Here is a 19724-nt window from a genome sequence, read left to right as displayed (position 1 = left end):
AAAAAAAAAAAAAAAAAAAAACTCATGAAAGAATTATATATAAGTTTTTTGAAATTTTAATTTTTTTTTCACATAATCCTTCTTGTGGGGCTAGAGAATTCATGGCCCAGGCCCACTCTACATTAGGACCCAAGACCTAAGCCGAGGAGAACTATTGCCGAGGACGACCTCATGTTCAGCACCTCAAAAAATGCCTGAAGAAAGGGGCAAACTCGGTATAGGGGCAGGACAAAAGAGAAAGCTGCCAACATCGTAATACAGAACCCTGTATCTGACAAACCCATACTCTAAACCGTGCTATTTAACTTTTCCCACGACCCCTAACCACTCTCGGTATGGGTTGACAGGACAGGTCTACACCCCAGAAAGCAAGACTTACACGTGGACCCTAAAGGGGGGAAGGAACCCTAGTATAAAAGGGAAAGAAAGCGAAGGGGAAAAGGGATCCCAAGAGGAGGAAAACTCCTGGAAAGGGAGAAAAAAGGAGGGGTACAATGCTTCTCGGATGCTGTCCGAGGACTTAGATCCCACAACCCTCACTAAGGGAAGACTAAGCTAATCAAGCCAAGTCCACCCATATAAGAGCCTCCATAGAAACCCCGATTACACCGCTCACCTGTGCCCAAGGTCCTGCCTTTCAAGCCCACTCTCTACAAATCATATTGTTAGGGCCCTTTACATACGAGCCCAACGTCATTCTTGGGTCGTTAGAAATTGTGTCCTTACAATTGGTGCCGTCTGTGGGAAAGGCTTGCGCGTTGGCACAGGTGGCGGTGGAGTTGAGCCTCTGTCGAGCAAAGGTCTGTGAAGGTTCCTACATTTCCAGCAACATGCTGTTGTTACTCTGACATAGGTTTCCGCTAGGGGCTACGCCTCGCAGTGCCAATGGCACGAGCAATTCTAGGGGCTTCTAACATCAAGCTAACTCCCCCCTCCCCCCACCTTGGTCGAGGGGCTAACCTTCGGAAAATAAATAAATAAATGAACGAATACAAGTTTTGGACAGAACCAAGGCCTTGTATGTTCCTCGGACTCAAGCCTCTGGGGAAACCAACAACTTAGAAGAAAAACTACAAGTTTTGGACAGAACCAAGGTCTTGTATGGTTCTCGGACTCAAGCCTCTGGGGAAACCAACAACTTAGAAGAAAAACTACAAGTTTTGGACAGAACCAAGGCCTTGTATGGTCCTCGGACTCAAGCCTCTAGGGAAACCAACAACTTAGAAGAAAAACTACAAGTTTTGGACAGAACCAAGGTCTTGTATGGTTCTCGGACTCAAGCCTCTGGGGAAACCAACAACTTAGAAGAAAAACTACAAGTTTTGGACAGAACCAAGGCCTTGTATGGTCCTCGGACCCAAGCCTCTGGGGAAACCAACAACTTAGAAGAAAAATTACAAGTTTTGGACAGAATCAAGGCCTTGTATGGTCTTCGGACTCAAGCCTCTGGGGAAACCAACAACTTAGAAGAAAACTACAAGTTTTGGACAGAACCAAGGCCTTGTATGGTCCTCAGACTCAAGCCTCTGGGGAAACCAACAACTTAGAAGAAAAACTACAAGTTTTGGACAGAACCAAGACCTTGTATGGTCCTCGGACTCAAGCCTCTGGGGAAACCAACAACTTAGAAGAAAAACTACAAGTTTTGGACAGAACCAAGGCCTTGTATGGTCCTCGGACTCAAGCCTCTGGGGAAACCGACTACTTAGAAGAAACAATACGGGGTTTGGACACAAACTGGACGTTATATGGCCTTTAGAATCTACTCTGGAGAAGAGTTACTCATTGATAGTTAGGTTAATCCCTAGATTGAATGGAATCCCCAGTCTACCCTCGGATCCTCAATACCAAGGAAACTGATGCGACAGTTATAGGGTCAGATGTTATCAAAAACACAGTCAAAGCCCTCACTGCTCGGCGACCCTCTCGGATGAATTATTTAGAGTTTATCGTTCTTGAACGGTCGCCTCGCATGCATTACGAAGCACTCAGCCATTATCTCGGTTAGTTTCATGAGTTTAATCTACTGGGAATTGTCATTATTATACTTGATAATGTCGATAAGTTCAAATTAGTAGGATTCTGTTTCAAGGTTTTTCCTGCTCCAAGCATCATTAAAAGAAAATACACATGTAATATCCCATTCACAAAGCAGTTGTTGCAGAAAAGAAAAGTATTTAAGAGGAAGCAAATCCATTTCTTATTAAGACAAAGAAATAGTACAGCGTACAATGAAAGAGCTTAAATAAGCTCATACTGAAACTAGCTACATAAGCGGAAAGAAAAATACAAGGGAGTGAAGAAAAAGCCGAAGAAGAGGTGCAGAGAAGAGGGGTGCTGCCGTTCCAAAATGTTGTCTAAGGAAACCATTCCTCAATACTTTTACATGCCTATAACTCAGGCAGCAAAAGAGCCCAACTTAGGGCTTGCACCGTTGAAGAAAAGGTGCAGAGAGCCCAACTTGAGGCTAGCACCGTTGAAGAAAAGGTGCAGGGAGCCGGAAGTTGATGAGCCTCCACGTAACCACGCCTGCGAAAGAGCAGACAGCGCTGATGGCGGAAAACCTTACTTCTGATGCACCAAGAATCTGATGCGACCAATACCTGCTTCGGATTTTGACTAAAAGAGGGAGGAATACCATTTCCCCCTTATCAAAACGGAAGGTTATCTTGAATCTATGCCTCCCCTGTCCAGACCACACCACCTTGAGTCTTGGAAAGACTCGGCGCCTCTGTGGCGGGTGCAGTTCCTTTACCCCTGCCCGTGTCTCAAACATATTTACACTAAGGGTGGATAGCACTGGGAATGGAGACTGTGATTATAGCTGGAGGGTTATGATTTTGAAGAGAGTCGAAGGGTTTGTATGTAAGGAGAGTAACCTCCTATCCTACTTATACAAAGGGTAAGGTGGAGGCATTTAATTGGTGCAGCTTTCTAAGGAATGCTACGGACAAGGCAGATTTGGCTTAATTTCCAACCCCATCTGCAACCTTAAGATCTGAAGATCCTCGTAAAGGCGCGCCTCGAGTACTGAAACATCAAAGGACTCTGCGTGAGTGAAAAATAAAGGAATGCCTCTTAATTTGGCACGTCTCCCATGTAAATGGAAAAACACAAATATTAGCAGAGTACAGAATTTGAGCGAGCCATGATGTGGGCCCAACATCACCAAAACTAGACATGGCAAAACGGGCGGGTCGGGTCGGGTTCGGGTCAGGTCAATCGGGTCACGGGTCAAACGGGTCACGAGTCAAAAACGGGTCATTTTAAGCGGGTTGAAATCGGGTTCGGGTCAATCGGGTTGCGGGTCAGGTCGGGTTGGGTCGGGTTGACCCGTATTTTTCACATGAAATTTTTTATTTTTTATTTTTTTAATTTTTTAATTTTTTTTATAAAGAAAACAATATATATTTGTCATTTGGATAGTTATGCAACATATTACTTGATGTAAAATGCATTATTTTGAATTCACTACTTATATCAAGAATAAACTCAGTTAAACTTATTAATATTTATTCAATAATTTTAAAATTATACAAATCCTAACATTGCTATCTAAAACAAAACAACACGAAGATAAGTAAAACAAATATACAAGTTTTATTTTTACACAATATCAACATTCCAAAAAAAAAATTACAAATGATTTATTGGGTAACTCATTTGATAAAGAATAAAAACATATAAGAAAGTTACAATTTTAAAAATTAATTTTATAATCTATTATCAATTGTGGTTGACACTCTATTTCAATTTGAGATATACATTAAAGTTTGATTGCTTACTTATTTATACCTAGTCTCTTTTATGAAGATCATATCATTGTTAAACAGCACACACTCTAGGAAATATCATAATTTATTTTGAAAAACCGTTTATTTTGAACATAAATTGTTAAAAAATAGACCTAAGCATTCATAATTTATGCTAATTTGATACTTTGGCTTTACTATTTTCACACTTGTGAATGTGTCTCACACATATCTACAATTTTAAATCTGTTTTTAACCTTACTGTAACCAGATTATCTTAGCATGTATTTTGCTATTTGATATCTAAAAATCTTTACTCATTACAGAATGCTCAACCATTTATTTTTCAATTAATTTGCAAGCAGTTATGTAAATGTATCAATTGTTTCCTTAAAACTCACAATAAACAATTAAACCAATATTGTCTTAATTTCACTATTTTTTTTACCCAAAAAAAAAAAGATTTAAAAAAATGGTTCGGGTTCAGGTCGGGTCGCGGGTCGGGTCGGGTTGACCTGCACAAAACACAGGTCGGGTCACGGGTCAACCCGTTTTTGCTTCGGGTCAAAAAATCGGGTTCGGGTCGGGTATTTTTCGGGTTGGGTCGGGTCGGAAAATTTTGACCCCTTTTGCCATGTCTAACCAAAACCCTCCTCCCCAACTAAAAAGTCGGGCAGCAGGATTTTGAGGGACTATTGTGGGACTAGAGAATTCATGGCCCAGGCCCACTCTACATTAGGACCCAAGACCTAAGCCGAGGAGAACTATTGCCGAGGACGACCTCATGTTCAGCACCTCAAAAAATGCTTGAAGAAAGGGGCAAACTCGGTATAGGGGCAGGACAAAAGAGAAAGCTGCCAACATCGTAATATAGAACCCTGTATCTGACAAGCCCATACTCTAAACCGTGCTATTTAACTTTTCCCACGACCCCTAACCACTCTCGGTATGGGTTGACAGGACAGGTCTGCACCCCAGAAAGCAAGACTTACACGTGGACCCTAAAGGGGGGAAGGAACCCTAGTATAAAAGGGAAAGAAAGCGAAGGGGAAAAGGGATCCCAGGAGGAGGAAAACTCCTGGAAAGGGAGAAAAAAGGAGGGGTACAATGCTCCTCGGACGCTGTCCGAGGACTTAGATCCCATAACCCTCACTAAGGGAAGACTAAGCTAATCAAGCCAAGTCCACCCATATAAGAGCCTCCATAGAAACCCCGATTACACCGCTCACCTGTGCCTAAGGTCCTGCCTTTCAAGCCCACTCTCTGCAAATCATATTATTAGGGCCCTTTACATACGAGCCCAACGTCATTCTTGGGTCGTTAGAAATCGTGTTCTTACACTTCTCATATATACTTTTTTATTAAGTTTTTAAAAATATAATTAGTGGTAAATTATGTTAGTTTAAACTAATTACTAATTAGGGTTAATATTTTATACACAAGTTCTAATTAAATTAAGTATGTTTTTCCCCTAAAAATTCTATAATTTCACCTTATATATATTAATACTAATAAATTAAATATGTATTGTAGGGACCAAAAAATTTAACAGCCCAGGCTCATTAAGAACAATGGATTTGTACAGTTCAACTATGGCCAAATCAATAAATTTGTAAGAGAGGGAATCAAACAACAAAAGAGGGCCTTGCCCGAGGATGGAAATAAGGAAGAAAGGCTTAATATTATAGAGTATGTAAGCAAATGTCTAAATACAAGACTGCCTGAGGAGGCCAATGATACACAGAAAAATACATTGTTCACTCTCTTCTCTCAATGTTCTTATTGTTATTTTTTTCTTTATAATATTTGTGTCTCCGCCCTCCTTTTCTCTGAGAACCATCTTTTTCTTATATACTCCCTTCACTTCACATCCTGATCCCCCATTTTTACCTACCAAATTTCTCCTAGTACACCTGTCCTTTTAAACATTTGAGGGAGGTGGTAGAAAGAGTTATTTAGCTGTGAATTACACTGTTCAGGTCACTTTCTCACCAATGTAGCTAATAAAGCTATTGCTCACCATTTAATGCAGAGTCAACATGCTACTTCTTGCTGGAAACTTCCCCTACTCCTCATGATTCTCTTTCCTCAGCCAATCCTTCCCACCTAAAGCTCCTAAAAACCTTTTGCCTCTTTTCCTCTTATCCTCGGGTAATCACCCTCTTCAGACATGTAATGCCCCAATATCAACTCTATAGTTCAACAACCCTTTCCTCGGTCCTCGAGCCCTCACATGTATCATATATGAATATTTTTATGTCAAATTACTCATTGATTGCACAGATTAGTAAGTAGTGAAAATCTATTTCTATATAGAATAAAAGTTGGATCTTAAAAGTTGTGGTTGCGGCAAAATGACTATGTTTACTTTATGCAAAGTGACTATATTCTTCTCTTTACGCCAAATGGCTACACTCTCCTTGTATCTCATGACTTCTTTTCTTTCTTTCTTTTTTGTTGAATAAATACTTTATTTACTACAAAATAAAGGGCTACGATCTAGATTGGGCCTGGGGCCATCTCGATTGAAAGCCTAAATTATCAAAGGTGATAGATTAGAGATGTGTACTGGCCTATTCCAATTCAAAAGGCAGCCCATTTGGCTAAGAGATGAGCTGATACATTACCTTCTCTAATTTTTTTTTTTTTTTTAAAAAAAAAAAAACATTATCAAAAGCTTTAACAAAAATACAAAATGTCCTCCACCATAGGCTTAATAATAATTGACTCTTGATTTCTCTAGAGCTCAATTACATTCCATGCATCTCTTTCAATGACAACATTCTTGCAACCTGTTGTTGTTGCTCTCTAAATGGCCACCAAGGCTGATTTTACCTCACCAAGTAAGGGGCTGCATGGGCTTAGTTGCTTTGCCTACGCTGCTACAAGCTTGCCTCCCTAGTCTCTTCCCACTATTGCCACATAGGTTTTATCATCTCTTTTTGCAGTATCAAAATTTAGTTTAGTCCAATTTGATGGAGGTGGAATCCAAGTTGCATCCTTAAAAGATTTTCCACTATGAATCTTCCAAACTTGCTTATGTTCTTTAAAGGATTTATTCACTTGTCTTGCAAGCTCAACCAGGTTTATTTTGATTTCTTCCACTCAAGTCTTGTTAATCTAGGCCCATAGTAGATTTTGGGTTGACAATCATCTTAATCCAATCTACAATGGATATGGAATCTAAGGTGTTCAGCCTCAAAGGTCATGGGGCCAAAAGCCAAACTTGAGTTACCTAGTCACATTGCAAAAATATGTGCTCCAATATTTCTAGAGCCTTGCTACATAAGTGGCAATCAATTGATGGGAGGGTGCTTTTGTTTAGTAAAGAAGTTGTAGGGGGAATTCCCTAAGCCAATTTCCACATTTAGGTTCTTGAGCCTAGCATGTATTTTCATCTTCCATAACTCCTAATCCCTACTTTGCATTAGATGGTGATATGTTAAGGTGGAAATTCTAATGGCGTTATATGCCAATTTCACTGAAAATTATCCAAAAGGATTCAAGCACCAAAGAACTTGATAATTGTCAAATTACTGAGTAAGGTGAATGTTGAGAATTTTTTTCACTGTAGTTGGCTCAAAAAGGTATGAAAGTAAACCTTTATTCCATAGTCTGGAGCCCTAATCAATTAGGTCAACCACTAATTGAGCTTTGTAGGTAGCCCCACTTCTAACTTTAGGGATTAAATTTTGAGTGCTTACAAAATTTAATCCCTCAACTTTTGAGTGCACGCATCTTTTCAAATCAACCTCATTTTATTTATATTATAGATTTAGTTTTGTGTTATTCTTTAACTTGATGCAAAGATGTTGTCTCATGTCTACCATTAGCCAACAACCATGGAGGATATCCAAACTCTTTGGATTGGTGATTTGCAATACTAGATCAGCTAGTCATATCTCCATCTACTTTGTTTAAATCAGTGAGACCCTCTCTTGATCAGTACAAGTAAAATGTTGACTTAATAGAGAAAGTATGAATTTGTTACAAACTCATGGGTAGAACTCACCCTTGAAAATCATCTTGCAAGGGGAGGGTGTCCAAAGCTTATACTTAATCGACATAGGACACTAGGATCATAACATACCTCCATGTTCTAAAGGTAAATTCGATTCTTTACAACTTTGCCAGAAATAGCCTAGTCCTAATATTGGGTTATACTATGCCAAAATTTCTTTGGAACGTGAATTTGAAATCTGCTACTTGATTAGCATGTTTTTGAAGTGTTTTCCAACTCTAAAACTGTATTTGGACGAATTTAAGAGTTATTTTCATGATAATCCTCATTCCAAAATGATAATTAGGATTTTTAAAATAATTATTTTGAATATAATTATCCTAAAAGTCTAATTATCTACAGTATTTAAATATTATCAGCTTATTTGTTTTAATCCCATGCAACAAATCCCACTTTAAGAAAAATATTCTACCAATCACATAAATTCATTTAATTAATTTTAATCATTAACCAATCAAAATTAATTTCATTTAATCACACGTGATCGGCTTCACCCCATACAATGCATGCAAACCGTAAAAACTTGATCTCGTGATATCTTTCATTCCAACGGTCCAATTTGCAAATCGGACATACCGTCGCGACCTTTAGAATCTCAAGATCATTTTTATGATATACAATAAATGAATTAATGCATGTAAGGCAACTATGATTTTTTGGGTATATGAATGGTCATTCTATCCATCTTCCAAGATTAAATTATGGATGCAAAATCGAGTGTCTATAGTGCACTCTTAGCGTAATGGTTACTTCATAAGGGTCAGAGTTTAAGTCTTCAAGAGGGAGTTTCATACACATATACACTTAAATTAGGCTAAAGTAGAATTTTATTTTGGATAAACATATACACTTAGATTAAACAATAGTAAAATTATATCTTAGACCAAAAATAAACTTTGAAGTGTCCTTTTTTATTTTTCAATGAAACAGTGGTTGGTTTAAAGTATTCAACACTTCCCATATGAGGTAAGAAAAGAAGAGAAAAAGAAAGAAAGAAAGAAAGTTAGAAATTAACGAGGAAAGGAGAAAATGAATGGTCTATTTGCCAAAGAAGGGGAGAGAGATAGAAGAAACGAAAAAATGATGTGACAAGGGGATGGAGGGGAAAAAAATGGGAAATTTTTAATTTACATTGTACTAGCAATATAAAATTTATATTGATAGTACAATATAATATATAAGGACAAAGTTTGACTACAATTTTTTATATATTTATTTTATTTTAGAAGATGTTTGGCTATAAACTTAGTTGTATCTTAAGGCTAAAACTTTACTTAATATCATTTTATTGGATGTGAATTTTGACAAATCTATCATTAGTTTATATTTTATTCTTATAACTTTTATACTTGCAAAATTTTCAGAAAATTAAAGATCAATAGTAATGTTATCAATTAATTGTTTAAATTGTAAGTTTTTGTAGTCTAAAATTATGTACAAAAAATATGTTTATGGATCATATAGTAAATAACATCCGGTTGACACAAAATTTGACATGTGTGTTAAGAGTATATATAATATGCAATCCAGCGATTAGATTTTCAAAATATATTGAAGTTTGTAGCCAAACTTTTTCCAACATATAATTACTAAAAGAAAAAAAAAATCATTATTTCCCAAACGGCGAAAATACACTTTTGGTCCATACATTTTGGGCCGATTTCCATTTTGGTCTCTAATTTGATTTTGCTACTATTCCAGTCCCTAAAAATAGTAAATCAATTCTATTTTGGTCCTTGCTATCAACTCACTAACAGAAAATTCCTATGTGACAGACGGAGTACCCTGCTTGCTGACACGGTGCTGACATTGCCATTAAAATATTATTAAAAGAAATTCTTTGGCATTTTCTAAATGCCTTTAAATTAATAAAAAATTAAAACAAAAAAGCTAGATCAGAAAATTCAAAAAAAAAATTAATCTAATTAAATTAATTTTCATTTTACTTTTTTTTTTGTAAGAACATTTCTTCTTTCCCCAGAACATGAACCTTATGTTCTTCCCTAGCAAACAAACTAGCAAACTCAAAAATTTTCTTTGGAAACAAACACACCAAAAAACCCAAAAAATTCAGCTCAAAAACAAAATCATAAATCTCAAGGCCACTATTTTCTCAAATCCCAGTAAAATCATCAAATCCCAAAGCCCTAAAGTACCAATCAATCCAAAAATGCAACACAACCAACCTAAACAAAAAAATCTCAAACCCAGAAAAACTAATCTCAAGCAAATTGAACAAGCAAACCTTCCCCAACGATCCACCCAAATGATCCACCTCAACGATTCACCCCAATGATCCACCCCAGCAAACCTTGCAAACCTTCCTCAACGATCCACCCCAACGATCCACCTTAATGATCCACCCTAGCAAACCCACCCCATTGATCAATCACCAAACCCATCGAACCAATCACCAAACCCACCAATCAATCAACAAACCCACGCCAACAAAGTTATCAAACCAACCATCCACCCCCATCCACCACCGGACCGACCACTGCTTCACAACCACTACCATCGATCTTAGCCCATCTCTTTCTCTAAACCCAGATCCCAAAGAGAAGACGAAAGAGAGAGATAGAGATTTTGATGAGAGATAGAGAGCTTTAGACGAGAGCTTTTGTTTGTTTAGAGAGAGAATTTTACCCAACCAATCTTTGATGATTTTTGGTGAGCAGAGAGAGAGAGCTTCAATCTTTAAAACTCAAAAAGGTAAATTTTTGTTTTGTTTTTAATTAAAATTACAATTGAAGAATCTGGCCTTTTTAAATAAAAAAAGAAAAGTAAAAAGAGAAATTAATTTAATTAGATTAATGTTTATTTTTAATTTTTTTTTTTGAATTTTCTGATATGGCTTTTTTGTTTTAATTTTTTATTAATTTAAGTCTGACATGGCATTTAAAAAATACCAAATAATTTTTTAATAATATTTTAATGGCCACGTCAGTGCCATGTCAACAAGTACGACACTTCGTTTGCCATGAGTTTTCTGTCAGTGGGTTTACAGCAAAGACCAAAATAGAATTGATTTTCTATTTTTAAGGACTGAAATAGTAGCTAAATCAAATTAGGGACCAAAATAAGAATTGACCCAAAATGTAGGGACCAAAAATGTATTTTCGCCTTTCCCAAATATAAATACCAACCAAAATCTAAAAGGAGCCAAAATGATCGGAAAACACTGGAACAAACTAGAGTTTAAATTGATATGAAATGGGTGAGTTTAGTCATTAGAGCACTAGCATTGGGGGGTGTAAACACCCCCTAGTTGCTATTTTACAACCCAACAAGCCAAACCTCATCTACAACCGGGTGTGGGTTTCTATTTATTTTTGCAACCTGTGAAAAATTGGTTCTTACATATAGAACCAACTGTTCATAGGTTGGAAAAAAAAATCTTTTTTTTTTTTTTTTTTTTGGGTTAACCAGGTACTTGTATAAACAACAAAAGCAATTACAAAATGGCCACAGAGGCCAAAATATTGGCAACATGCCTATAATAAAACAACCCATTCCTATAAGCTTCAAGCAATATATTTAAATCATCAGAGGGAGAGGTATCAAACACAACAAAATTCTCCATCAAGGGACAACCCCTCTTAGCCAAAAGGTCGGCACATTTATTCGCCTCTCTAAACACATGCCCCACCCGAACCTGCTTGAACTTGGCCATGAGACACCTGCAATCACACAGTAAAGTAGTAAAACTTTTGTTAGGACAGTTTGTACTTTTGAGCATCTCCACAATCACCTTGGCATCAAGCTCTATTTCTAGTTGGCTTATTCCTAATTGAATGGCCAAATTCAGGTTGTCACGCAATGCCCACCACTCAGCCATGACACTAGTAGTGTGTCCAATTGATCTCAAAAGCCCCTTAACCCAATCTCCATGGTACTGGGTTTCCACATGACGCTGCATCTGTGTTAAGCTTATGCCAATCACCTAATGGCTTAGTCCATCTGACAGGGATAGCAAATCTGGAAGAGACTTGGTGGCTTTTACTCACACAGAAAAAAATACTCCCTTGCTTGAACAATACAATCTTTATCCAACCTGGAATTCGGAATGGTGTTTTCAAACACCACTTTATTCCTATTCTTCCATAAACACCAAACCACAAAAACAAACAAAGTGCTCCAAGGAATAGATGTGTTGTGCCTAATTGTGCTTAAACAATTTATTTTAAGCCAAGTCTCAAAGTCTTCATTGAAGGAGTTTATGTGTGAGGTAGGAACACCCAACCTATACCATAGGTCACGAGCAACTTCAGAATCTCGAAGAAGATGAACAATGGTTTCCTCATGCTGAATACACAATGGACAAGTCTTACCACAATTAATACCCCTAGCTGCTAGCACACTTTTAACAGGAATACCACCATGAACACATAGCCAAAGAAAGCTTATAATCTTTGGAAGAAGCCACTGCCCTTGAAATTGATTTTTAGTTGCGCTATCTTCATTGGCTAGCTAGTAGGCCGAGTTTGTGGAGAAATCTCCATCTTTGGAGTACTTCCACATGATAGAATCAGTCCTATTTCCAAACAACTGAATTGGAATAGCTTTAACCTTGTTTTTTTATTGAATTCGGCAACTCAAAGGAAAGGAGATCCCATCTCCTTTCGTGACCATGGCATAAGTCAGCCACTGTTAACCCTTGATCTCCTTGCCTTAAGGGTCTTTCAATCATGCCTCGGAGGGAATCACCATTAATCCAATTATCCAACCAAGCCCTGACCCCGTGGCCTTTACCTATTCCCTAACAAATCCCTTTCATGAAAATGGGAAACCCCAAGCTGATAGCTTTCCAATTAGGTGATGAAGGCAGATTTTCCGGGTTCCTCGACCTCATTCTCGAAGAGGAGCAATACTTTTTAAGTAACACCTTAGCCCACGGAGCATTTTGTTCATGGTAATCCTCCAATTCAATTTTGAGAGCAAAGATATATTTTTTGCCCTTGCTGCTTGTATCCCTAAACCCCCTTCTTCTTTGGACCTCACAATTTTGCTCTAACCCACCATGTGCATCCTCTTTTTTTCACTCGTGGAGCCCCATAGAAAATCCTGATTAACTTTATATACGGGACTTTTCCGAGCTAATTTTTGCTCGGACTTTGCACAAAATTTCTCAAGAACTTCCAATATTGCTTCAAAGGCAGCAAGGTCAACTTTGCAAAATAAAATGATATCATCCGCGAAAAGAAGGTGGGAAAGCCCAAGTTTTCCTTAGAGGCCTTCAAAGGGGTCCAAGATCCATCCACACATTTTTGCTCAATAAGGTGGCCTAAATACTCCATGCATAATATAAAAATGTATGGGGATAAGGGGTCTCCCTGTCTAATGCACCTCGTTGGCTCGAAAGGCTCTAAGGCACCCCCCTTCACCAAGATGGCTGTTTTAGGAGATGTAATGCAGCTCATTATGATCCTAAGGATTTTTAGGGGAAACTGAAAAGCTTGCAAAGCTCTATGGATGAAGCTCCATTCTAATCTATCATAGGCTTTTTCTAAATCCAGCTTTATAGCCATAAAGCCTGCTCTTCCCTTTTTTTTATCCAAGGCATGGAAAAGTTCTTGAGCAATAAGAACATTATCCATACCTCTTCGGCCAGGCACAAAGGCGGTCTACACAGGTGAGATCAAGTTACTAAGATAAGGTCTGATACGTGCCACAATGATCTTTGAAACCACTTTGTAAATTGAGTTATATAAGCTGATGGGCCTGTAATTACTCAAAGATTCCGGGTTTTGACATTTAGGAATCAATGAAATCAGTGTCTCATTTAGATAACTCGGCACCACTCCATGTTCAAAAATTCTTTTAATTTCCTCACAAACAAAGCTTCTAACCTCTAACCAAAAATGTTGGTAGAACCCCGCATGAAGGCCATCGGGTCCTGGAGCCTTAAAAGGCTTAAGACACCAAAGTTTAGATCTGATCTCCTCAACAGTGACTTCGCAATCTATCTTGGCTCTATCCTCCAATGTTAGAAAACAACAAGAGAAAGTAGAGACATCCGAGGTCCTAGCTGAAAGAGTCAACTTCGTGGTATACAAGCTTTTAAACCCATTCCTGATATACTCCTTTACCTTATTTTCCTCCATAAGCCAATTCCCTACAGTGTCCTTGATACATCTTATTTTATTTCTATGACGCCTCATGATTGTGGAGACATGAAAAAAGGACGTGTTTCGATCCCCAAAAGTGGCTTTATTAAGTTTGGACTTAAGAGCCCAAAATTCCTCTACTTGCATGAGAATTAGAGAATACTCTGACACAAGTTGATTTTCTAGGTCCATCAGATAATCACAAGGGTTATCAGCAAGGGCTTTCTGCACACCATTCAGTCTTGCCAACACTCTCCCCTTTTTTTTTCTTTTTTTTTTGCAAAGAGATTCCCAAAAACTTCCACATTCCATTTTTTTGCTTTATCTATAAAATCTGAAGTTGCTATTTGTAATGCTCTAACCTTAGCCCAGGCTTGCTGCACTACTCTTGGGAAATCCGGATGAAGTAGCCACATCATTTGGAATCGGAAAGGCTTGTTTAGATGATTGACACTAGACTTACATAATTTGATAAGCACTAGGCAATGATCTGAGAAAGTTCTAGGTAAATGTGTTACTATAGCTTCTGGATAAAGGATCCTCCACATTGGGTTGGCAAAACACCTGTCAATTCTTTCCAAAATAAGGCTTGAGATGGGCCTACGGTTCGTCCACGTCTATTTAGGCCCTGCAAAACCCAAGTCTATCATATTACACTCATCTAAGCACCCCTTGGACTCAAGAGTTCTATTTAGGTTTACTTGATTTCCCCCAAACTTATCCTCTCCACACAGAACTTTATTAAAATCCCCAACATAAGCCAAGGTAAATTATGGAGGTGAGCCACAATTTTTAAATTATCCCATAAAATTCTTCTTTCAGCTAACCGAGGACTAGCATAAATTGTAGACATAAGCCAGATTAGATTAGAAGAACACACCTTAATAGAAGCATGAATCTCCTGCTCAGTGGTTAAAAGGGGAGAAACATCCACATCCTCCGTTTTCCAGAGTATCTATAGTCCCCCGGCGTAGTCGATTGTATCCGTGGTATTGTATCCGTCAAATGGCAAGCCTTCAATTATTTTTTCGGCTCTGCCTCCATTGACCCCCATCTTCGTCACAACCAAAATAGAAGGGCGCTAATTAATAGTCATTTCAAATATTCTTCTTTTGAAATCAACATTAAGAGCTCCTCTACAATTCCATAATAATATATTCATTTTGACAAAATGGTTTAGAGGTACCTCGATTTCAGGTGGATTAGCATTCATTATCGCTGACTCCACCATACTCCATCCCATCCTCCTCAAAAGGCTTTTGGAAGCTGCCCACTCTAGCTTCCATATTATCATGTACTTCAGAATACCCATAATCTCCTCCTTGCTGCAAAGTAGCACGTCGCACCTCTACATTGGGGCCATGAGTTGGATCAGTTTCAAAGTTGGGTGGTTCCCCATGTGAGCTATAGCCATCCCCCGAGACGATCATAGCTTAAACAAAGTGAAGATACACCTTTGTACATTACACGTTACACCAGCCTACCCACTCGGATAGAAGTGATAAGAGGTTTCTCCAAGTTTATCTGAACACATAATCTCGCATAACCACCTCTAGTTTCTAAAGTTGTATAGGAGTCTATGCAGAGTACCGGTCCTTTCATGCTACCTATCTCTTTTATAACTGAGGCATTATAAAATTCTATTGGCAGCTCAAGAAGTCTTACCCAAACAGCAACTGAAGAAAGCTTTGCTTCAGAGGCTTTGAAGTCTGGTTCCCACGGCATAATAGCTAGGAAATGCTCCCCAATGAACCACGGAGCCTCACGGAGCACATGATCATAATCCTCGTTACAATTGAATCTGATTAGGAAGAAATCACGACCCAAATTCACACAGTCCATCTTTGCCTTTGGTTTCCATAATGTATTGATTTTGAAAGTGAGATAGTTGAATCCGACTAATCTACTATACACTTTCATTATCAATGCCTTGGACCACGGCGCCCTAATGCGAGCCTTTGTTTCCTTAGATAATTTCACCTCAGCCATACACTCCAGCAAAGGTTCAAGTTCAGTATCAGACTCATACTCTTCCTCCCAATCCTTGTCAAATCTGAAAGCTTGTTCATAAGCTCTAGGAATATCTCCCACAAGGCTATCCCACTAGCTAATGAGTTTCCTTGGCTGTGTGAAGCTTCTAGCTTCATTGCTTTCTTTAACCTTCTTTACACTGCGGTGTATTTCGTCCTCTTCTTCATTGCTTCGTTAAGTTGGCGTAGAGAGTTCAACATCCATCACTCTGTTTTCTTATCCAAAATCTCCTCTTTCTCTCTCACTTTAATCACGCTATAGACTTCTCTCTCTCCCCCAAAACTCCTCTTTCTCTGACTCTTCATTTTTTTTCCTGTCTTCTCTGTGTGTGTGTGGTCAGTCCCTTCTTCTCTCTATCAACTTTGTTCTTTTTTTTTCTTACTGTAGTTGCTGTGTTTTAAAGGATGGTTGGATTGGTTTGGAGTTTGGGTGGCAGTGGGTTGGCTGGATCGGGCGGCGCAGTGGTGGTGCAAACTGGAGATTGACGTCGATTGCGTGGACGATTGGCGTGGACGACATGGTGGTGGCGAGATCGGATTGGGTTTGGGTTTTGCTTTGATTTTTTTTGTTGTGGTGATGATCAACTCCAATTTTCTCTTTTTCTCCACTCCAATTCTCTTAGATTGGGTTTGGGTTTAGGTTTTGGTTTTGCTTTGATTTTTTTGTTATAGGTACTTAGTGTATCTACAGGTTCATGGTGGTGGCGACGGAAGGTTGTTGTGGTGGTGGTGGAGATGGGTTCACTAAGGGTTGGTTGATTTTTAGGTTTTGGCATTTGGCGTTTGGTGTTTGATGGTGGCAGAGATGGGTTCACTTTAGGTTTGGGTGTTTGTTGATTTTCAATTTAGGTGTTTGGTGGTTTTGGGTTTTGTATTGGGTTTGAATTGATCGGCGGTGGTGGTGGGTGGAGTTTTTTTTTTTGAGAGAAAGTTTCAACATATGGCGTCCGCTTCTGATAATAACTCTTTATCATCAGACCAAGACACCAATCAGTTTTTGATGTAGGCGGGGATTGAACCCCAGATCTCTTATACAACCATCAGAGACTTTACCAGTTGAGCTAACTAAAACCCACTGGGTGGAGTTATTAAGTTGCTCTACGGTGGCAATGGGTGGCTGAGATCGAAATTAGTGATAGTTGGTTTGTTATATTATTTTATGGTTTAATTATATTATTTTAATCTGTTGTATGTAAAAATAAAAACTAGGATGTAGGGTGTAGGAATTATACTTAAAAAGTAATAATTCAAGAGAAACAAATGTAATACATCTATCAATTAACAATTATATCATGTGGGGTGTGGGGGGCAAGGGCTGGGGTTCAAGTCTCTAGGAGGGAGTTTCACACATATATACACTTAGATTAAACTAGAATAGAAATTCTATCTTGTATTAAAAAAAAATCAACAATAAGATTTGAGAAATTTATATACTAAGTTATATTATTCAAGGACCTCATAAACAATTACAATGCTCTCCCCAGCTGGTCAGGATTAATAAAAGATTTCTTTCCTCTTCTCACACCCCTTGCAAGTGTGGCCATGACAATATTTATAATATTAAAAAAGGACATGACCAGCCATAAAATCTTTTCTATTGTAATAACAATCCATGTAACAGATATGTTACATTCACTAATAAACAACTTCATTAATTAGATTCATTAATGAATAAGTTCATTAACATGTCATTACTTTTGTAACTCCATACTAACGCATGAATTCATCTATCGTTCATATCCAGAATCACTATTGTGAGGAGTGGAACAGTCACCTCCTGGGCCTAAAGCCCAAGAAGCAATTGGGCCATGGGAAAGAATTGGGCCTGGCCTATGTTTTGAAAGGAAAGCTTAGCGGATAATGAACCACAAAAGGAGAATAGCTGGATTATCCCAAGTATCACGGAAAAAATGAGTGACACAAAAGATTAGTTCCCGTGGAGATGGTAAGGTGCCACCTTACCCGAGGTATGGTGCATGGGTGATCTATGTGTGATTACCAGGAGATTCCTGGAACCACGGGAAGGTTCTAGAACATGCAAGAAGGTTGAAGATCTTTACCTCCGCATCAGTGATGAGGTTCTTACCTCACCTTTGCCACATTAAATGCAAGTGAGACAGCCTGAACAGTACCAACAACCCCCAAAAGTCAGAGTTCGGATAAGAGAAGGGAGGAATCCGATAGAGTTGAGAAAAATATCCTTAAGGCTCTGGTAGGCAACAAGATAGTTGTAGTGATAAGAGCAAGGATTGAAACTATAGAAGGGGGAGGAGAGATAAAGGAATAGGGATATGAAAAAAGGAAAGAAAAAGAAGAAAAATCAACCAAAGAGAGGGAGAGAGAAAAGATAACACCACGGTAACATGAGAGTTATCTATTGTAATATCTAACTTGAAGTTGTAATACATGAGTTTAGAGAAATCAATTGCTTGAGTTTCCCATTGTGGATGTTTTTTCCCTTGTTGTTTTCTTTTACTTATGCTGTTTAAATAGTTCGAGTAAGAATCCGTGCAGAACTCCTTGGATTGCTTGAGTTTCCCATTGTGGAGGTTTTTTTCCCTTGTTGTTTTCTTTTACTTATGCTGTTTAAATAGTCCGAGTAAGAAACCGTGCAGAACTCCTTGGGGAACAAATTCTACGTCCCTGCAACTATAATGACAACACCTCTCATAGGAGGCCAAATTACTGGCAATCACACAATAGATTCATTAAGGCCAACACTCAACGTGCATAAGTCTCATCATGGAAGGACTTTCGAGATTATTATGTACTAACCATCGAAATACTAGCACTTATTGTCTTCCATAGTCTGAGCAATTTTACCTGCACCTCCTTTCCATCACGGTCCAACAATGTACCTATTAGAATAGGCTACATCATGATGGATATGGTCAAGTCAAGGACTATAATGAAATGATTCATAATCTTAGTCTACAATATCAAGCAGACATATTTCAATATTCTAATATTTTACATCATAAAAATATTGTAAAATTTCACAAGAAATTTTGAATAACTAATTATTGATAATAGAGACATCATAAAATATCATGTTGGGCCACATTATTCTAACAGTCTCCCACTTGGCCTAACATGACCTTATTCTAAATTCTTGTGCTTTCAATAACACAAAAGACAAGCCTTTGGAAAAAGGGTCAACCAAATTTTGTTTTCCTGACAATTTCAAAAAAAAAATGATTGAAAATTATGATAGGGAAACCTCCCACTTAAACAGTCAATCGTAAAATATTTTTCATATTGATATATTTTTCTTGGGAGAAACTAAAATTTTTATTCATCTAGTCTCGTTTAATTTTAATGCCCAAAATATATGATGCTTCATTGAGGTCCTTTTCAAAATTTGAATAGCCATTGTTTGACTACAACAAGCATCTCAATATCAATTGCCACCGAAAGAATATATCCACATATGGTGTAGAAATATCAAGAATAGTAGAAACTTTCTTCACAAATATGTAAGATTCTTTTAACCCATATCATTTTCTGACGTGCATACTCAATTCTCATCTCATTTTGGAATAAAACCCTTGGGTTTTTCTATATAAACATCTTCTTTAAGATCACCGTTTAAAGATGAAGTCTTTATATCAATCCGATAAAGTTCAAAATCAAAGAATACAAAAAAAAAAAAAAAAAAAAAAAAAAAAAAGCATGAATCTTACTCTATATTCTTGAGTATAAGCTTTGGCCACTAATCCAGCTTTGAACCTTTCCAATTTTCCTAAAACATCCCTCTTTTTTTTAAAATTGATTTGCATCCAACAACTTTCACCCCTTTGTGTCTTTTTATTAG

General features: G+C 37.9%; 1 protein-coding gene across 1 annotated transcript; it reads right to left on the bottom strand.

Annotated features, from left to right (window-relative positions):
* Positions 1-11227: 11227 nt before the first annotated feature.
* LOC115956696 lies at positions 11228-11692 on the bottom strand. The gene has a single exon (XM_031075004.1). It carries the CDS (start codon positions 11690-11692, stop codon positions 11228-11230), a length of 465 nt encoding a protein of 154 aa, XP_030930864.1.
* Positions 11693-19724: the final 8032 nt, after the last annotated feature.

The sequence above is a fragment of the Quercus lobata genome, chromosome 8 (assembly GCF_001633185.2).
Source record: "Quercus lobata isolate SW786 chromosome 8, ValleyOak3.0 Primary Assembly, whole genome shotgun sequence".
In the NCBI taxonomy this organism is placed as follows: Eukaryota; Viridiplantae; Streptophyta; class Magnoliopsida; order Fagales; family Fagaceae; genus Quercus; species Quercus lobata.
This window is presented reverse-complemented; position numbering and strand designations above follow the sequence as displayed.